Source organism: Pan troglodytes, chromosome 15 (assembly GCF_028858775.2).
Source record: "Pan troglodytes isolate AG18354 chromosome 15, NHGRI_mPanTro3-v2.0_pri, whole genome shotgun sequence".
Taxonomy (NCBI): domain Eukaryota; kingdom Metazoa; phylum Chordata; class Mammalia; order Primates; family Hominidae; genus Pan; species Pan troglodytes.
Window position 1 is genome coordinate 89,781,999 of NC_072413.2, and position 15,409 is coordinate 89,797,407.

Genomic DNA, 15,409 nt, shown 5'->3' on the forward strand with positions numbered 1-15,409 from the left:
TATGCATACCTATTAACAGGAGATTGGATTTTTATTTATAGGTCCACATAAAGCTTCAAGGAAATAACCAGCATTAGTACCTCCTCACCTGAAAAAGGCTTAAGTAAACACTAATTAAAACATTTAGGATCTTAGTTGTATCAATACTTCTGTACCTGAAAGCTCTTTTAAATGTAAGGGTTTTCTTTTTATTGTTTTATTTACCTAGGATTCTAAGAAACCGAGAAGTCATAGCTTTCCCTTAAATTATACATCATACATACATTGTAAGAATATAGAAAATTAAATAAATCAAATAATTAAATATTAAGTTAAATGCATGACTACATATATTAAATTTGGAAATTCAAAGCATTAATAGAACAGAGAAACCAGCTAAAACAAATTGTAGCTTTTAAAATAAACAATAAAGCCCGTTATTTATTATCTAAAAGCCAGTAAATACATTTACTTCTTTGGTACCCATTAAAATAGTTGCATTTGCAGAGGATGTTTAGGGCAGCGAAACTATACTATATTATAATGATGCATACATATCATCATATATTTGTCAAAACCTATAGAATGTATAACACCAAGAGGGAACTCTAATGTAAACCATGAACTTTGGATGATAATGATGCTTCAGAGTAGGTTCATTGATTGTAACAAATGTACCATTGTGGTGCAGGATACTGATAGCCTGGGAGGCTGTTGAGGGCTTTGTCAGGGGAGAAAGGAAATCTCTATCTTCCTCTCAATTTTTCTGTTAACCTACAACTGCTCTAAAAAAAAAAGTCTATTTTTAAAAACAATTTTTAAAAGTTGTATTTGTCTCAGATTAAAAATATTATCACACAGGTGATTTATCTTAAAAATCCATGTGAGTACTGACCTATATGTCATTTTTTGCAAATCTAAAACAAAAATATTTCAAAATGTTCAGTGGCAGAGAGTACTGGTACCACAAAATCAGAGCAGTAGAAGCAAAGGGGATATAAGATGTGGACATTTTGTAGCTTGAGGAGATGGCACCTAGGGAAAAGAGAATTAAGTGTTTATTTGGGAAAATGTTAATGATATACACAGAACATAGGAGCTGGAATAAAGAAGGCATGCTTAGGTTATAGCAAGGTATACTCCTGGCCTAAAATATCACCATCTTTCTCTGCATGCATGGGACAAAGTAAGAATGGGGGCAGAAAAAAAGGGAAGACTGAGAACACAGAGCACTTAGTCTACTTATTAGCAAAAATAAAGTGAGATTTCCTAAAATCAGGTATAATGTCATCTATCTCTCCAAAAAACTGTTCTTTTTGGCCACAGTTCTTATGGTCAATTAAGCTGAAATTATTTCCAAATACTGAGTTCTAATAAGTACTGGAAAGAAAACTGCAATAGAAAATATTTGTTACACAGTATAATCAGGTATGGTTATGAAAAAAATGAGAAAATACTCAAACACGGTAAATTATAGAATAATCTAAATTTTAAAAACTAAAAACGAAGTGATTATCATAAAATACTGAATTTTCTATTTAAGCTCATTTAATTCTGTGAATTAGGATGGACCATATGGATGATACTCTTATTTTAACTCCAAATAAAACAAATAGTAAAATATTTGAGGGAAGAAAACAGCAAAGTATGTATATTCTGGGTTTCCAATTAAACTTCAACCTTCTGGTGTTTTCAATTATTCCTGCCAAAATGTAGTTTTCTATTTCTGAAGTTTTTTGGAGATAAGTAGCTTACAAAGGGATAATGTGATGTCTTATGGGTAAAAAAATTATAAAACACAGGGCACAAACTTTCTCCAAATATAGAAAATAGTTGAAATGGTTCAATTCATTTTTACCGGGAGAAAATACATAGCAAGAGGTAAACAGTGGAGCCAAGACCTAATCAATAATGCCTAGCACTGAAATAATGGTAAAGTCTTCTAAATGCCAATAGTACTAACAGAGACTTGATATACCAGGTTTTGAATATCTAAGTAAAGCTTAAAATACAAAAGCAAAAACATAATATAGAAAGAACTATCTATGGTTGATATTCTCACAGACTTTATAATTTATTAATCATCCTAATAATACTTTGATTTTACTGTCTGTGTCTCTTGTTGCAGTTTTAAAACATTTCCTTTACTTTGGATATCTGATAAAATTCATTACATTTTCTTATCAAATTTTCTATCAGATACATTATATACCGTAATTATAGCCCCCATAAATTGACAAATTTGTTGATTTGCCTCTTCTCATTGGTAGCAAATTGAAATCATAAGTCTTCTAAAAGAATGTCAAGTTCTTCACCAAATTAATGTGTGAAGTCTTCAAGATGGATTTAATTTGTGCCACCTGATAACAACCTTTTCTGGATTTATTACTGTCTCTTTCCACTGGTTCACTGCTTCAATGTTATTACTGTCTTCACTTATCCAAATCTGTAAAGGAAAGTATGTACAATCATTTAACTTGACACAATAATAATAACTACATTCAGACAGTTAGTTACTTTTACTGATGGAAGAAATTTGGAAGTTTGCTTTACATATTTTAAATTAAACATCTTTCTTTTTTCCAAAAGTCAGATTGATTTCTCTATTTGACATTTAAATGCTAAAACATTTAACCTGCTTAGTCATTCTGAAGACTAGTTTATAAGGTTCAGTTCAAAAATTCAAGGTGAAATATTACAAAATCATTTCCCCTAGAACAGTTATTAGTATCCTTTCCTATTCAACAAATCTAGGAGCTCAACTTAAAACTGATCCCAACCACTCAAAAACATTTTTGTAAGGATAATTAAACTGAGGCTAATCATGATTCAAATTAGATTGGTAAGGAATGTGCATTTTAAATCACCTTTTACAAGAAATAAAGTGTAATCTTAATTAAAATCTAATAGTCATTCTTGATCAATAGTAATTTCATAGTACCCATCACTTATGTAACTTAAATACTACATGTGAATGTATACATAGTATTATGCAAATTGTACAAAAGACATCACAATAATTATATTATTATGAAGACAAGGAATAAAAAAACTTGAATTTTCATCTTACCTCTAGCACTAACAAATGCTTTTACCTTGAAGTTAACTTCTCTGAGATTCAGTTTCTAAGAGATTGGAGCAGGTCATTGGTTTAAACCTTTTTCCTTTTCTTTCTTGGTCTAAAGAACCTTCCTTTCAAATGAAATCTTACAAATAATCCCAGTATGTAAAACAGACATTAGAGTACTTTCGTTGATACAGGGGTGGAAGACCTTGAGTTCCCCTTTGGCTACCCCATCATAGTTCCTCCTAAGGCTATACCAGATAAGCCATACGGAGCAGATGACCAGCAAGAACCTTTCCAGAATTATTATTCTAACTAGAATCTTAACCAAGAGAATGGAATCACCACAAATGTTATCATGAAAATCATCTCAAGTAAATTTCCTATTCCATTCATATCGTTAAGTTGAGGCTCGATGATATACGAAAACTTTAACTGAATTGACTTCATAAAGGCTTAATGGCCTTCAAAATTATGCTGGTTATATGAATTCTTAAATTCAAGCTCTTTTCCAAATAATAAATGATAAAACAACATTTTAATTAGTATTTTACGTAAAAATATATATTAAAAAGTAAATCAAGGAGCTGATATCAATGTTTGAAAATTCATATATAATTTGAGGATTTCATGTAGACTGTTAATAATATCTTGTCAAGTTGAAGCTTTTAAACCAATAATATAGATTTTGGAATTTAAATGTGGTTCAAACAATCGTAATTAAGGTAAAAGATAATGGACAGCTACCACTAGTCTATTCAGAGTAAGGAAAGGAAACAAGTTCCTAGAGGACTGGCAAGTTAGCAAGTGTTATGTTGTTTTATACAAATTGTACCAAGATTTTAAAATAATCCAGACAGTAGTATTAACTAAATAATATCACAACCACTGTTAAAATGGACATGTTCTAGGAATTCAAAACTAACTCAGGTAAGAGAATATAAAAAGTGCCCATGTTAAACATTAAATCAAAGATTAAACAAAATAAATTTGATACTCGAAGACTTAAGAAATTGATTTAAATACTTAATGTTCCCTCCTTCCACAAGGAACAAGTCAGTAGTACTGAAAAATTGATAATTCTCATCGTTTTTGAAGTTAAAAAGCTCAGAAAAAAAACATATTTAAAGATAAACCTGATTGCTCAGAAATTCCAACTATTTGTATTAAAGCAAAAAGTCTGACAAGTTTTGATTTTTGTAGCAACTGAATTTTGATTTATGATGCTGAAGAACTGTACTCTATTTGACTTTAATATTATCCTGTATTCCCTTTGTTAACTGACTGTTTAAATGCATAGAAAAATACAAGGAAGGATAAAAACTCCTACTAACCTGGCCCACAAAGTGTTTTCTTCTTACAGAGCTTCGACTGTAAAGCTTAATGAGAAAAACAATTTCTTTTTCACTCTGTATAAGTGGAAAAATCATAGTCTCTCCCCACTTGACTCTTCCATTGGAGGCCTTCAGTAAGCGTGTCTTTTTCTTATAAATCAACTCTCCCGAGCTAAACATTCCCACCTTCACGAAAAAACCTAAAAAATTAGAAATATTGGTTTATAAAATGTTATTCAAAATATCATATAAAGATGTGTATATACACATCCAAGTTGGAATATATATATATAACATTTATTGTAAAAAATATAGATAAGTCACTTTTAAATGTTTGATGAGCTACGACCATAACAGAAAACAGTTCTAATCAACTTTATAACTTTGGCCATACTTTACTACTGTAACTTTAAATGAACTTAATCTTTCTGTGGCTGAATGCCATTAAAGACTGGAAATGGAGGCATAAACAACAATCACAGTAAAAGAGTGCACACTGAAAAGGATCACACTAAAGAGAGGTGCCAAATTTTTGGACAGCTGGAGGTATTTATTTCACAATTATATAGGTAAAATATAAAAGACTCCAGGAGTTAAGTATATGCCCACTAGATAAAATCTGTACTTTAAATTTGAGATGTATAGAGCTTCCAGTAATGGCAGAATAGCTTGTATAAACTAACCTTCCCATAAGCGAATATTATAAACTTTGGAAAAAAATTTTAAAACACTAAAAGCAGAAAGAAACTGGAGGGAAGTCAACTGGTAAAAGACGGGAACTTCACTGGGTAAAATTCAGGTTGATATAGCTTTTCACCTAAGCATACTCCCCTACCTGACTGACACACAGTGCCTACAGCTCAAGCAGAAAGTACAGTCTGACTAATTGGAGGTGACAGAGCTGGGGTGCCAGGGAAGCAAGAAAGTGAGAACTCCCAGAAAGGTGGGAGCCACAGTGAGGGCTGATATCCGACCGTCAGATTGATAGAATGAAGAGTTGTGGTCATCCTGATAAGCTGTTTTAAGGGAAGCCCGTCATAAACAGCATCTGTTGTCCTTGTTTCCTAGAATTAATTATATATAGTTCTGATGATTTATTCCAAGTTAGGTTTTATTTGCTTATTTTTATTTTAGGATTCTCCATCTATCTACACAGGTGACATAAGTCTATAATTACTTTTTGTGTGTGCTATCCATTCTGTTTTAGTATCGAGAATATGCTGACCTCACAAAATTACTTTTTCCATCTTCTTTTCATGCTTTGGAACAGCTTATATACAACAGAAATTACATGTTCCTTGAAAATTTGGTAGAATCTCCCAGTACAATTACCTTGGTCTAGTGCTTTTATTAGAGGCAGTTCTTTAACTACCTTTTCATGCTTATTCTTTTATTCGGATTTTCTTCCTCTTCTTAAGATTCTACTTTCAACCGCTGAATTTCTCAGAAAGTCATTTATTTTACATAGATACCCAAATAAATTGGTATAGCTATATATGGTATTGCTTTATACATGATAGAATCTCTTCTGAATTTGAAATTATATCCTCTTCATTGCTCAGAATATCATTCATGTTTTGTCTATTTTTTCACTTGATCTCACCTTCTATAGATGTGTCTATTTTAATGATTCTTTCAAAGAAGCAGCTTTTAGTTTTATTGATTATGCCTTTTGTGGTTGTCTCCATATCTGTCACCTTCAACTTTAGCTTTAATACCTTACTCTAATTTCTTTGGGTTTGTTGTTTTTCTAGCTTCTTGAATTGAATGCTCAGTTTCATTTATTTTTAGTCTTTCTAGTTACGGTGAACATGCATTGCTTTTGCCTGCCCCCATACAGTTCCCTTCTTTTAGTAGGGAAAAGGGGCACTTCTGCCCACTCAAATCTCTGGGACTAGACAACCAAAGTATCACAACTCCTGGTTGTACACAAAACACAGGGAGAGAAAAGTGTTTCTAGGTTTGTTTTTGATATATATATTTTTTACAATTAAGTTTCTAGTTAGCAGGGCATTCCACAAAGGGCACAGACCTAGAGAGAGGATAAATCATTTCAGGTGGTAAAATATAACTGAAAATCCTCTAGACATTCAACCTGTATGAACTGATGAGCTAAATAAAAAACAGTATCAAAGGCAGAGAGGTCATAACTGGATAACACTCAAGAGACCACTGTATTAAGGTAGACACAATGGCTAAAATTTGAAATCTTATAATTTTCAATTTAAAGTAAATAAGTTAAATAATAAAAGTTACTAAGATTTTAATCTCCATTGTAAGGAATGTAAAAAAAATACTTTATATTACTAATACTTTCTGAAGATTCTACTTTGAACCACTGATATACTTACTCAAAGTCAGAGGTGTTGATGAGCTTGGAAGGTACCGTGCCTCAAGAATTTGTAACTGAATTCTGCTATTTACTGCTTGAAAACAAGTCCCCAATTCAAGTTCTGCATGGCAAACCTGCATATCAAAAAAGTGTCATTTGGTAGTTAAGAATAAAGTTTTTGAGACAATTCAAAAATTAAAAGATAAAAAGCTAAGGTGAGAAATTTTGAAAGTATTCCTTTCAAATGATATTCAAAACTATAAGTTACAAGACAAAGTTATGAAGATAAATATCATGAATTCTTTAAAGTACTCATTTGCATGGATTCTGAAAATACAGGTTATATCTATGTACTGAAACTTCAAAATCTGTGACACCTAGAGCCAATTCAAATTAAAAGCAAATTAAATTAATAAGCAGTATCACTGAAGAAAATGCCAATGAAATTAACACAAAAGGAATACACTTTCAAAACAACTAAATGTAGTCAAATTATTTTTAGAGAACACTGAAATATGATTAAAAAGTTACATATGAAAATCATCATTTTTTTCTAATTATGGAGATCAGAGTAGGTGCTACCACAATCAGAAGACAGCAATAAACAGATCTGTGGATTAAGAGTTGAATTACTATGCTGAATGGAAGCAAGCTAAAGAAAGCTGGCAAGAAGGAAGCTAGTCAAAGTGATGAGGCAGTAAATAATAAGGAAAAGGTCAAAGAAAACCTGAGGCAAACAGCAAAATGAAGGAGACTTAGAGAAGAGGAAAAATTAAAATGTGTTCTTCAGTACTGCTGACCAACAGCAGAAGAAAGTTGGTTATTTGTCTGTGAAATACAACACAAGCCAGACTACTTAGGTGGATTCCAAGGTCCTTGGACTGAAAAATAAAAGGGAGAATGGTTGTCCAAACACAAAAACACTATTGTTTACATGTTGAAAAGAGTAAGAATAGGAATAAAGTAGGAACATAATGTTCACAGATCACACTAGGGCTCAGCATAGACAGACACAAAAGTCTTTGTTAGTACTGATTCCAATAAAGTTACAGAACAACTGAATGACACTTGATGAAGACATTTATATTTGATATTGCTCAGTATTCCCCAATAACTGGCTCATAGCTCATTGGGAAAAACAACAACAACAAAAAAAACAACAAAAACTCCAACCTCTCCATATACATAACATTGACAGAAACTTGGTGTTTTCTTAAAATATGATTCTGTATTTCAAACCAGTCATGCCATAAGAAATGAAGAGATAGAAAAGGAAAAGTGAATTGCTTAACAAGTACAAACTCAACTGTTGGAATTTAATTTCCCCTTGAAAAGGTCTAAATTGATGATAAAACTTGTTATTTGGCAACAAATGCTGACTTCTAATAAATAAGTTAATTTATTGCTTTTGACTGTAATCAGAATGAGAATGAACTAACAACTTTTCACATGAACTAATTTGGTAGCCATAAAAAAAAAAAAACCTTTGCTGATTGAAAAAAAATTGCTGTCCTTGGCATTTAAAAAATATATTTTAAAAGATAGAGTCACACTGTTTATAAAACACAAGGGAAATAATGGTTATTTTATTATTTTTTATTACAGTTTTGTACCCACAATGTAATAACACTTATGAAAACACGTAAAGGTGGCAAAACGTCTCTTATTGTTACACAATTATAGAGTTCACTCTCATAAAACAGAGCAGCATTTGGCAATAGGCTTACCATTTCCCACTTGCCAAGGTTATTTCACAAATTCAATTCATGTTCCAGGACATTAATTCAGATCATGAAAAACTGTTCAAAGATTTAAACTATTGGCCAGGTGCGGTGGCTCACGCATGTAATCCCAGCACTTTGGGAGGCCGAGGCGGACGGATCACGAGGTCAGATCGAGACCACCCTGGCTAACACGGTGAAACCCCGTCTCTACTAAAAAAAAAAAAAAAAAAAAGAAGAAAAAGAAAAAATTAGCCGGGCGTGGTGGCTGGTACCTGTAGTCCCAGCTACTTAGGAGGCTGAGGCAGGAGAATGGAGTGAACCCAGGAGGCGGAGCTTGCAGTGAGCCGAGATTGCACCACTGCACTCCAGCCTGGGCGACAGAAAGAGACTCCATCTCAAAAACAAAAAACAAAACAAAACAAAAAAAACAGAGCAGCATTTGGCAATAGGCTTACCATTTCCTACTTGCCAAGGTTATTTCACAAATTCAATTAATGTTCCAGGACATTAATTCAGATCATGAAAAACTATTCAAAGATTTAAACTATTTAAATCTCATAATAACCAAAAAATTAAAATTCCAATCAATTAGCAGTTATGTATTGACTGCATTTAATAAGCACAAAACTGCTCTTGAATAATGTATCCTTTTATTCAGAAAAGAAAACATTGTTAGCCTTCCTGGAAGGGTTGAAATGAAATGCTGAGCATCATTAGAGAACATCACGATCTGGTGATGTTTGAGAATATCTTCTTAGCAGGGCAATACATGGTAGAGTTAAAAGAGCTGGGTTTGGAATCAGACTGCCTCCATTCAAATCCTGACTCCCCAACTACTGGCTGTATAACCTCAGGCAAGTGTTCCCCTGATCTCCACAAAAGGGATAAAGAACAACACGGTGATAATTAGATCATTAGATCACGTAGCATTGAGGCAGCCGTAAGATAAATCTCTGTAAATGCCAGCTATTTCTTCAGGAAAACGTATTTCTTCCACATTATTCAATACTGAAATTTGAGATGTGAAGTAATTATTTACATTATTATTTGTCAAGGTCAAGGACTCTTTATTGAGTAAAAACCCGAAAGTTGTGCTGTTCATGGTGAAACAGTTGTCAGTGTGGATGGGAAAGTACAGCTCTTTAGACATCACTATTAGAATATTTATTTTCCTCTTCAACACATTAAAACAAAGCATACTATTATGGCTTTAGCCAATAATATGAAACATTCACACTTATTAACATAAACTCACTGGTCCAGCATAGCCCAAACACTCTTCTTTCAGGGTATCAATCTATAACCCTAGCACCTGGCATTCAGAAAATACACAAATATTTATAAAATCTCTGATACATGAAATATGATTTAGTAGAAATTTAGCCATAATTATTCATTCATATTTTCCAACGCAGATAATAATATCTTAATTCCCCAGAAAATTCCTGAGTTCTCTTCTTATATACTCTGTTTTTAAAGTTTTAATATATGAATTATCTATTTGAATAGTCTATTTGTGCCTTCTGTAAACTATGGCTGCAGATTACTACCTACTAAGCTAGTGTCAAAAATGCCAGTGACAAACTCCTGTCATAGTTACAGAACAGCACATTGGGGGTTGAGATAAAGAATAACAGGCAAGGCTGGGCACAGTGGCTCATGCCTGCAATCCCAGCAAATTTGGGAGGCCGAGGCAGGAGGACTGTTTGAACTCAGGAGTTTGATACCAGAAAGGGCAATATAGCAAGACCCCTCATCTCTACTAAAAATTTAAAAAATTAGCTGGGCATGGTGGTGTGCCTGTAGTCCTAGCTACTCAGGAGGCTGACGTGGGAGGATTGCTTGGGCGGGGAGATGGAGGAGGCAGTGAGCTGTGATTGCGTACCACACTCCATGCTGGGCTACAGACCTTTCTGTCTTCCTCAAAAAAAAGGGGAAGGGAAGGGAAGGGAAGGGAGGGGAGGGGAGGGGAGGGGAGGGGAGGGGAGAAGAGGGGAGGGGAGAAGAGGAGAGGGGAGGGGAGAAGAGGAGAGGGGAGGGAAGGGAAGGGAAGGGAAGGGAAGGGTAGATACATGTTTCTGCCCCATATCCCCCAAAATTCTAATTTTTTTTAGTTTATGTATGGGCATTTTTTTAAAGCTCCCAGATGATTCTAATGTATACCCAGAGTTAAGAAGCACTTCCAGTCACCTTAAATATTTTTGGAAACAGGTAAAATATAAATCCCATACAAATTTAAAACCGCATATAGGTTTGACTTTACAAAAGCTTAAGACTGATTTTTATAAACATTATCCTAATATTCAATCTATACAATTTAATTAGAAATTCCTAAACAATTTAAAAACAGTGTTCAGTTGGCTGAGAGAAGCAAATAGCAGGTCCCAATCAGCACCATTAGGTAATAAAGCTTTTTACAGAAAAAAAAAAAAAAATCAGCTGTAAAAACTTCTAATCAATTTATTTGCTGCTGTATAGCTTACTCATGGTTAAAACAACTTTCCTAATCTATTTCAGGGCAATCTCTGATTGAGTGTGGAATTTATGATTCTTTCTTGTTTTTCCTAAGTTATCAGCTACCTAAAAAAACTTTAAAAAAAAAAAGGTTATTCATACTTCAGAGTTATTTCTCCTGAAGTATGAAACATTAATAAGAAATGTGCTAGGAGAGGCCGGGCGCAGTGGCTCACGCCTGTAATCCCAGCACTTTGGGAGGCCGAGGCGGGCAGATCACGAGGTCAGGAGATCGAGACCATCCTGGCTAACACAGTAAAACCCCGTCTCTACTAAAAATACAAAAAAAAATTAGCCAGGCATGGTGGTGGGCACCTGTAGTCCCAGCTACTCGGGAGGCTGAGGCGGGAGAATGGCGTGAACCCAGGAGGCGGAGCTTGCAGTGAGCCGAGATCGCACCACCACACTCCAGCCTGGGCGACAGAGCGAGACTCCATCTCAAAAAAAAAAAAAGAAGAAAAAGAAAAAAGAAATGTGCTAGGAGAAGGTAACCCTGAGGTTATTTTCCAATGGAGAAAGAAAACAGTTCTGTTAACATTTTATCAATAATTTCTAAAATATTTGAAAATAATATTATTGCTACTTGAGAGCCTTCCAGATCCTCTAATATTCTATTCAGGTTATTCTCTAACAAACAAAAGCCCATCCACCAAATAATTCTAAAAGTATGAAATACTCTTAACATATTATTATCGCTTACAGAAATTTTTGAAGGTGGTGTTATATCCAAAGAGTAATCCATTTCCTGTGTGCTAAGGGTTCTCAGTGACAGTGAGCATTCTCCAATGGTTTTCTTCCTGGGAGTCTGGGTTTGAATCTTAAATACAAGTCTTACAGTTTGTAGACTTTGAAGTTTAATAGCAAATACAAACGTTTCCATAAATTCAATAGCCTTAAAAAAAAAAAAAAAAAAGAAAACATAAAATGTATAAATAAAAGGCTTATATGCCAATACAAAATAATATTTTATTTTATATTTAGGAAAGGTATATTTAATTCTTTTTACAACAAAACATCTTTTTAATGTGAATGAAAATAAGAATGACAATGACTTGTTTTTCTAGAATTTATCCTGGGTTCTACCTTTCTTAATTTCACAAATCATCCTTTAAATTATTTAGGAATTCAGGTCATATCAACACCATGCTCACCACAATACAGCTTTTTCCCTTTTTAAAAATTAATTGTTTTTCCATCTTTGGTTCTGGCATCTTTCCTGTTATCAATACCATTCTTCAACAGTTCAGGAGAGTGGTGCAAGAATCTCATATGCAAGCACTCTCTTGTTCATAGTATCTAACTTGTTCACATAAAGAGACTTGAATTGTTTCTTTAAAGGAGTTATTTTTTGTCTAAAGAATCTTCCCATCTATCTCAGGCTTCAATTTCTCTTTTGGTGACATTTATTCCACCCTTTCCGATCTGAAAATCTAACTCCTTGATAGAGAAGACAAAGGAAAATATGAGTTTAAAATTATACCTTCTCTCCTAAGCACCCATCTCAGTCAGCAAGTCACTGTTTTCTAGCCTCAGAACATTTTTAAATGCTCTTGTTACTTTTAATATTTTTAAATCGTTGGCTTACTATGGGCTAACATATTCTTGACACTAGACGGTTCTTTGCCATACACTTCCTTCTTTCCATCTTTAATGCATCCATTTAGAAAGGAGCTTTTATTCCTTTTGAAAAGGCAAGATATCTGGGCAACTAGCATAAATATTTTGACTACAGGCATACCTCATTTTACTGTACTTTGCTTTAATGTGCTTCATAGACATTACATTTTTTAAAAATTGAAGGTTCGTGGCAACACTGTGTTGAATAAGTCTATCAGTGTCGTTTTTCCACCAGCATGTGCTCACTTCATGTCTCTGTCACATTTTGGTAATTCTCATAATAGTTCAAACTTTTTCATTATTATTACATCTGTTATGGTGACCTGTGATCAGTGATCTTTGATATTACTATTGTAATTGTTTTGGAGTGCCACGAACCACACCTATATAAGATGGGCAACTTAATCGATAAATGTGTGTGTTCTGACGGCTCCGGCAACCAGCTGTTCCATCTCTCTCCCTCTCCTCAGGCCTCCCTGTTTCCTAAGACACAACAATATTGAAATTAGGCCAATTAATAACCCTAAAATGCCCTCTAAGTGTTCAAGGGAAAGGAACAAACGTACATCTCTGACTTTAAATCAAAAGCTAGAAATGACTAAGCTTAGTGAGGAAGCTATGCTGAAAGCTGAGATAGACCAAAAGCTAGGCCTTTTATACCACTTAGTCAAGTTGTGAATGCAAAGGAAAAATTATTGAAGGAAATTAAACATGCTACTCCGGTGAATATACAAATAAGAAAGTGAAACAGCCTTATTGCTGATGTGGAGAGAGTTTTATTTGTCTGGAGAGAAAATCAAATCAGCCACAACATTCCCTTAAGCCAAAACCTAATCCAGAGCAAGGTCCTAACTCTCTTCAATTCTATGAAGGCTGAGAGAAGTGAAGAAGCTGAAGAAGAAAAACTAAAAGCTAGTAGAGGTTGGTTCACGGGGTTTAAGGAAAGAAACAGTCTCCAAAACATAAAAGTGCAAGGTGAAGCAGCAAGTGCTAATGTAGAAGTTGCAGCAAGTTATCCAGAAGATCTAGTTAAGAAGGTGGCTACATTCAACAACAGATTTTCAATGTAGACAAAAGAGCCTTCTGTTGGAAGAAGATGCCATCTAGGACTTTCACAGTTACGGAGGAGAAGTCAATGCCTGACTTCAAGGCTTCAAAGGACTAGGCTGACTCTCTTGTTAGGGGCTAATGCAATCAGTCACTCTGAGTTGAAGCCAACACTCACTGTTTTGAAAATCCTAGGGCCCTTAAGTATTATACTAAATTAACTATGCCTGTGCTCTATAAAGGGAACAACAAAGCCTGGATAACAGCATATCTGTTTACAGCATGGTTTACTAAATATTTTAAGTCTACTATTGAGATCTACTGCTCAAAAAAAAAAGATTCCTTTCAAAACATTATTTCTCATTGACAATGCACTTCGTCACCCAAGAGCCCTGACAGAGATGTATACAGAGATGAATGTTATTTTCATGTCTGCAAACATCCATTCTGCATCCCATGGATCAGGGAGTAATTTCAACTTTCAAGTGTTATTACTTAAAAACTAAATTTTGTAAGGCTATCACTGCCATAGATAGTGATTCCTCTGATGGACCTGGGCAAAAGCAATTGAAAACTTTTTAGAAAGGATTCAGGATTTTAGATGCCATTAAGAAAATTCATGATGCACGAAAGGTCAAAAAAAGGACATTAGCAGGAATCTGGAAGAAGTTTATTCTAATCCTCATGGCTGACTTTGAGGGATTCAAAATTTCGGCAGAGGAAGTAATTGCAGATGTGGTGGAAACAGCAAGAGAACTAGAATTAGAAGCGGATCCTGAAGATGCAATTGAATGGCTGCCATCTCATGATACAATATGAACAGATAAGGAGTTGATTCTCACACATGAGCAAAGAAAGTAGTTTCTGGAGATGGAATCTACTCCTGGTGAAGATGCTGTGAATGTTGTTGAAATGAATTCAGAGGATTCAGAATATTACATAAACTAGCTGAAAAGCAATAGCAGGGTTTGAGAGGATGGAATCCAATTTTGAAAGAAGTTCTACTGTGGATAAAATGCTATCAAACAGCATCACATACTACAGGGAACTTTTTTGTGAAAGGAAGAGTCAATAGATGTGGCCAACTTCACTGTTGTCTTATTTTAAGAAATTGCCACAGCCACTTCAACCTTCACTAACCACCACCCTGATCATTCAGCAACCATCAACATCAAGGCAAAACCTTCCACCAGCAAAAAAATTACAACTTGCTGAAGACTCAGATGATCACTAACATTTTTTAGAAATAAAGTATTTTAAATTAAAGTATGTAAATTACTTTTTTTAGACATAATGCTATTGCACACTTAATGGACTACAGTATAAAGATAACTTTTGTATGCACTGGGAAACCAAAAATCTCATGTGACCTGCTTTATTGCAATGTTCATTTTAGTGTGGCAGTCTGGAACTGAACCTACAGTATCTCCGAAGTATGCCTATACTGTGCCCAAACTGTTACTCTTGTTGTAACAGCTTATGTCTGTCTGTACAGCCAGAACTGTCTTTCTGAGGGTCTCACAACTACTGAGCTATCTTTTTCTTTTAGAGTCTCAAGTCATAGAATCACACCAATTATATATTACACACAAAATGTTTAATGACCTTACAAATTATGCAAGTGTGATGCTTCATTTCACACTTTCCATATTTTGCCAAATAGGAGTCTCCCAAACAACTTTATATATAATAATAAAATTGTAAAATGAAAGATTCCATACAAGTTTTAATATGGGAACATTTTTCCTAACTTTTCCTAAGTTAAATTAGCTTTATTTGAAAATCAAAAAGTAAAATT

At 34.1% G+C, this 15,409-nt stretch overlaps 1 protein-coding gene across 5 annotated transcripts in view; it reads right to left on the bottom strand.

Moving 5' to 3' along the window:
• Positions 1-388: 388 nt before the first annotated feature.
• TC2N (tandem C2 domains, nuclear) overlaps positions 389-15,409 on the bottom strand; it is an 89,866-nt gene continuing 74,845 nt past the window's right edge. For 4 of the 5 annotated variants that reach the window (XM_001145068.8, XM_009428294.5, XM_024348865.3 and 1 more), the window contains 4 exons: positions 11,648-11,839; positions 6,729-6,843; positions 4,378-4,577; positions 389-2,425 (listed from right to left, as the gene is read on the bottom strand). In XM_001145068.8, coding sequence (XP_001145068.1) covers positions 2,315-2,425; positions 4,378-4,577; positions 6,729-6,843; positions 11,648-11,839 — 618 coding nt within the window. In that variant the 3' untranslated portion in view covers positions 389-2,314. The remainder of the gene's footprint in view (positions 2,426-4,377; positions 4,578-6,728; positions 6,844-11,647; positions 11,840-15,409) is intronic. The other variant, XM_510126.9, reaches the window with a different exon arrangement.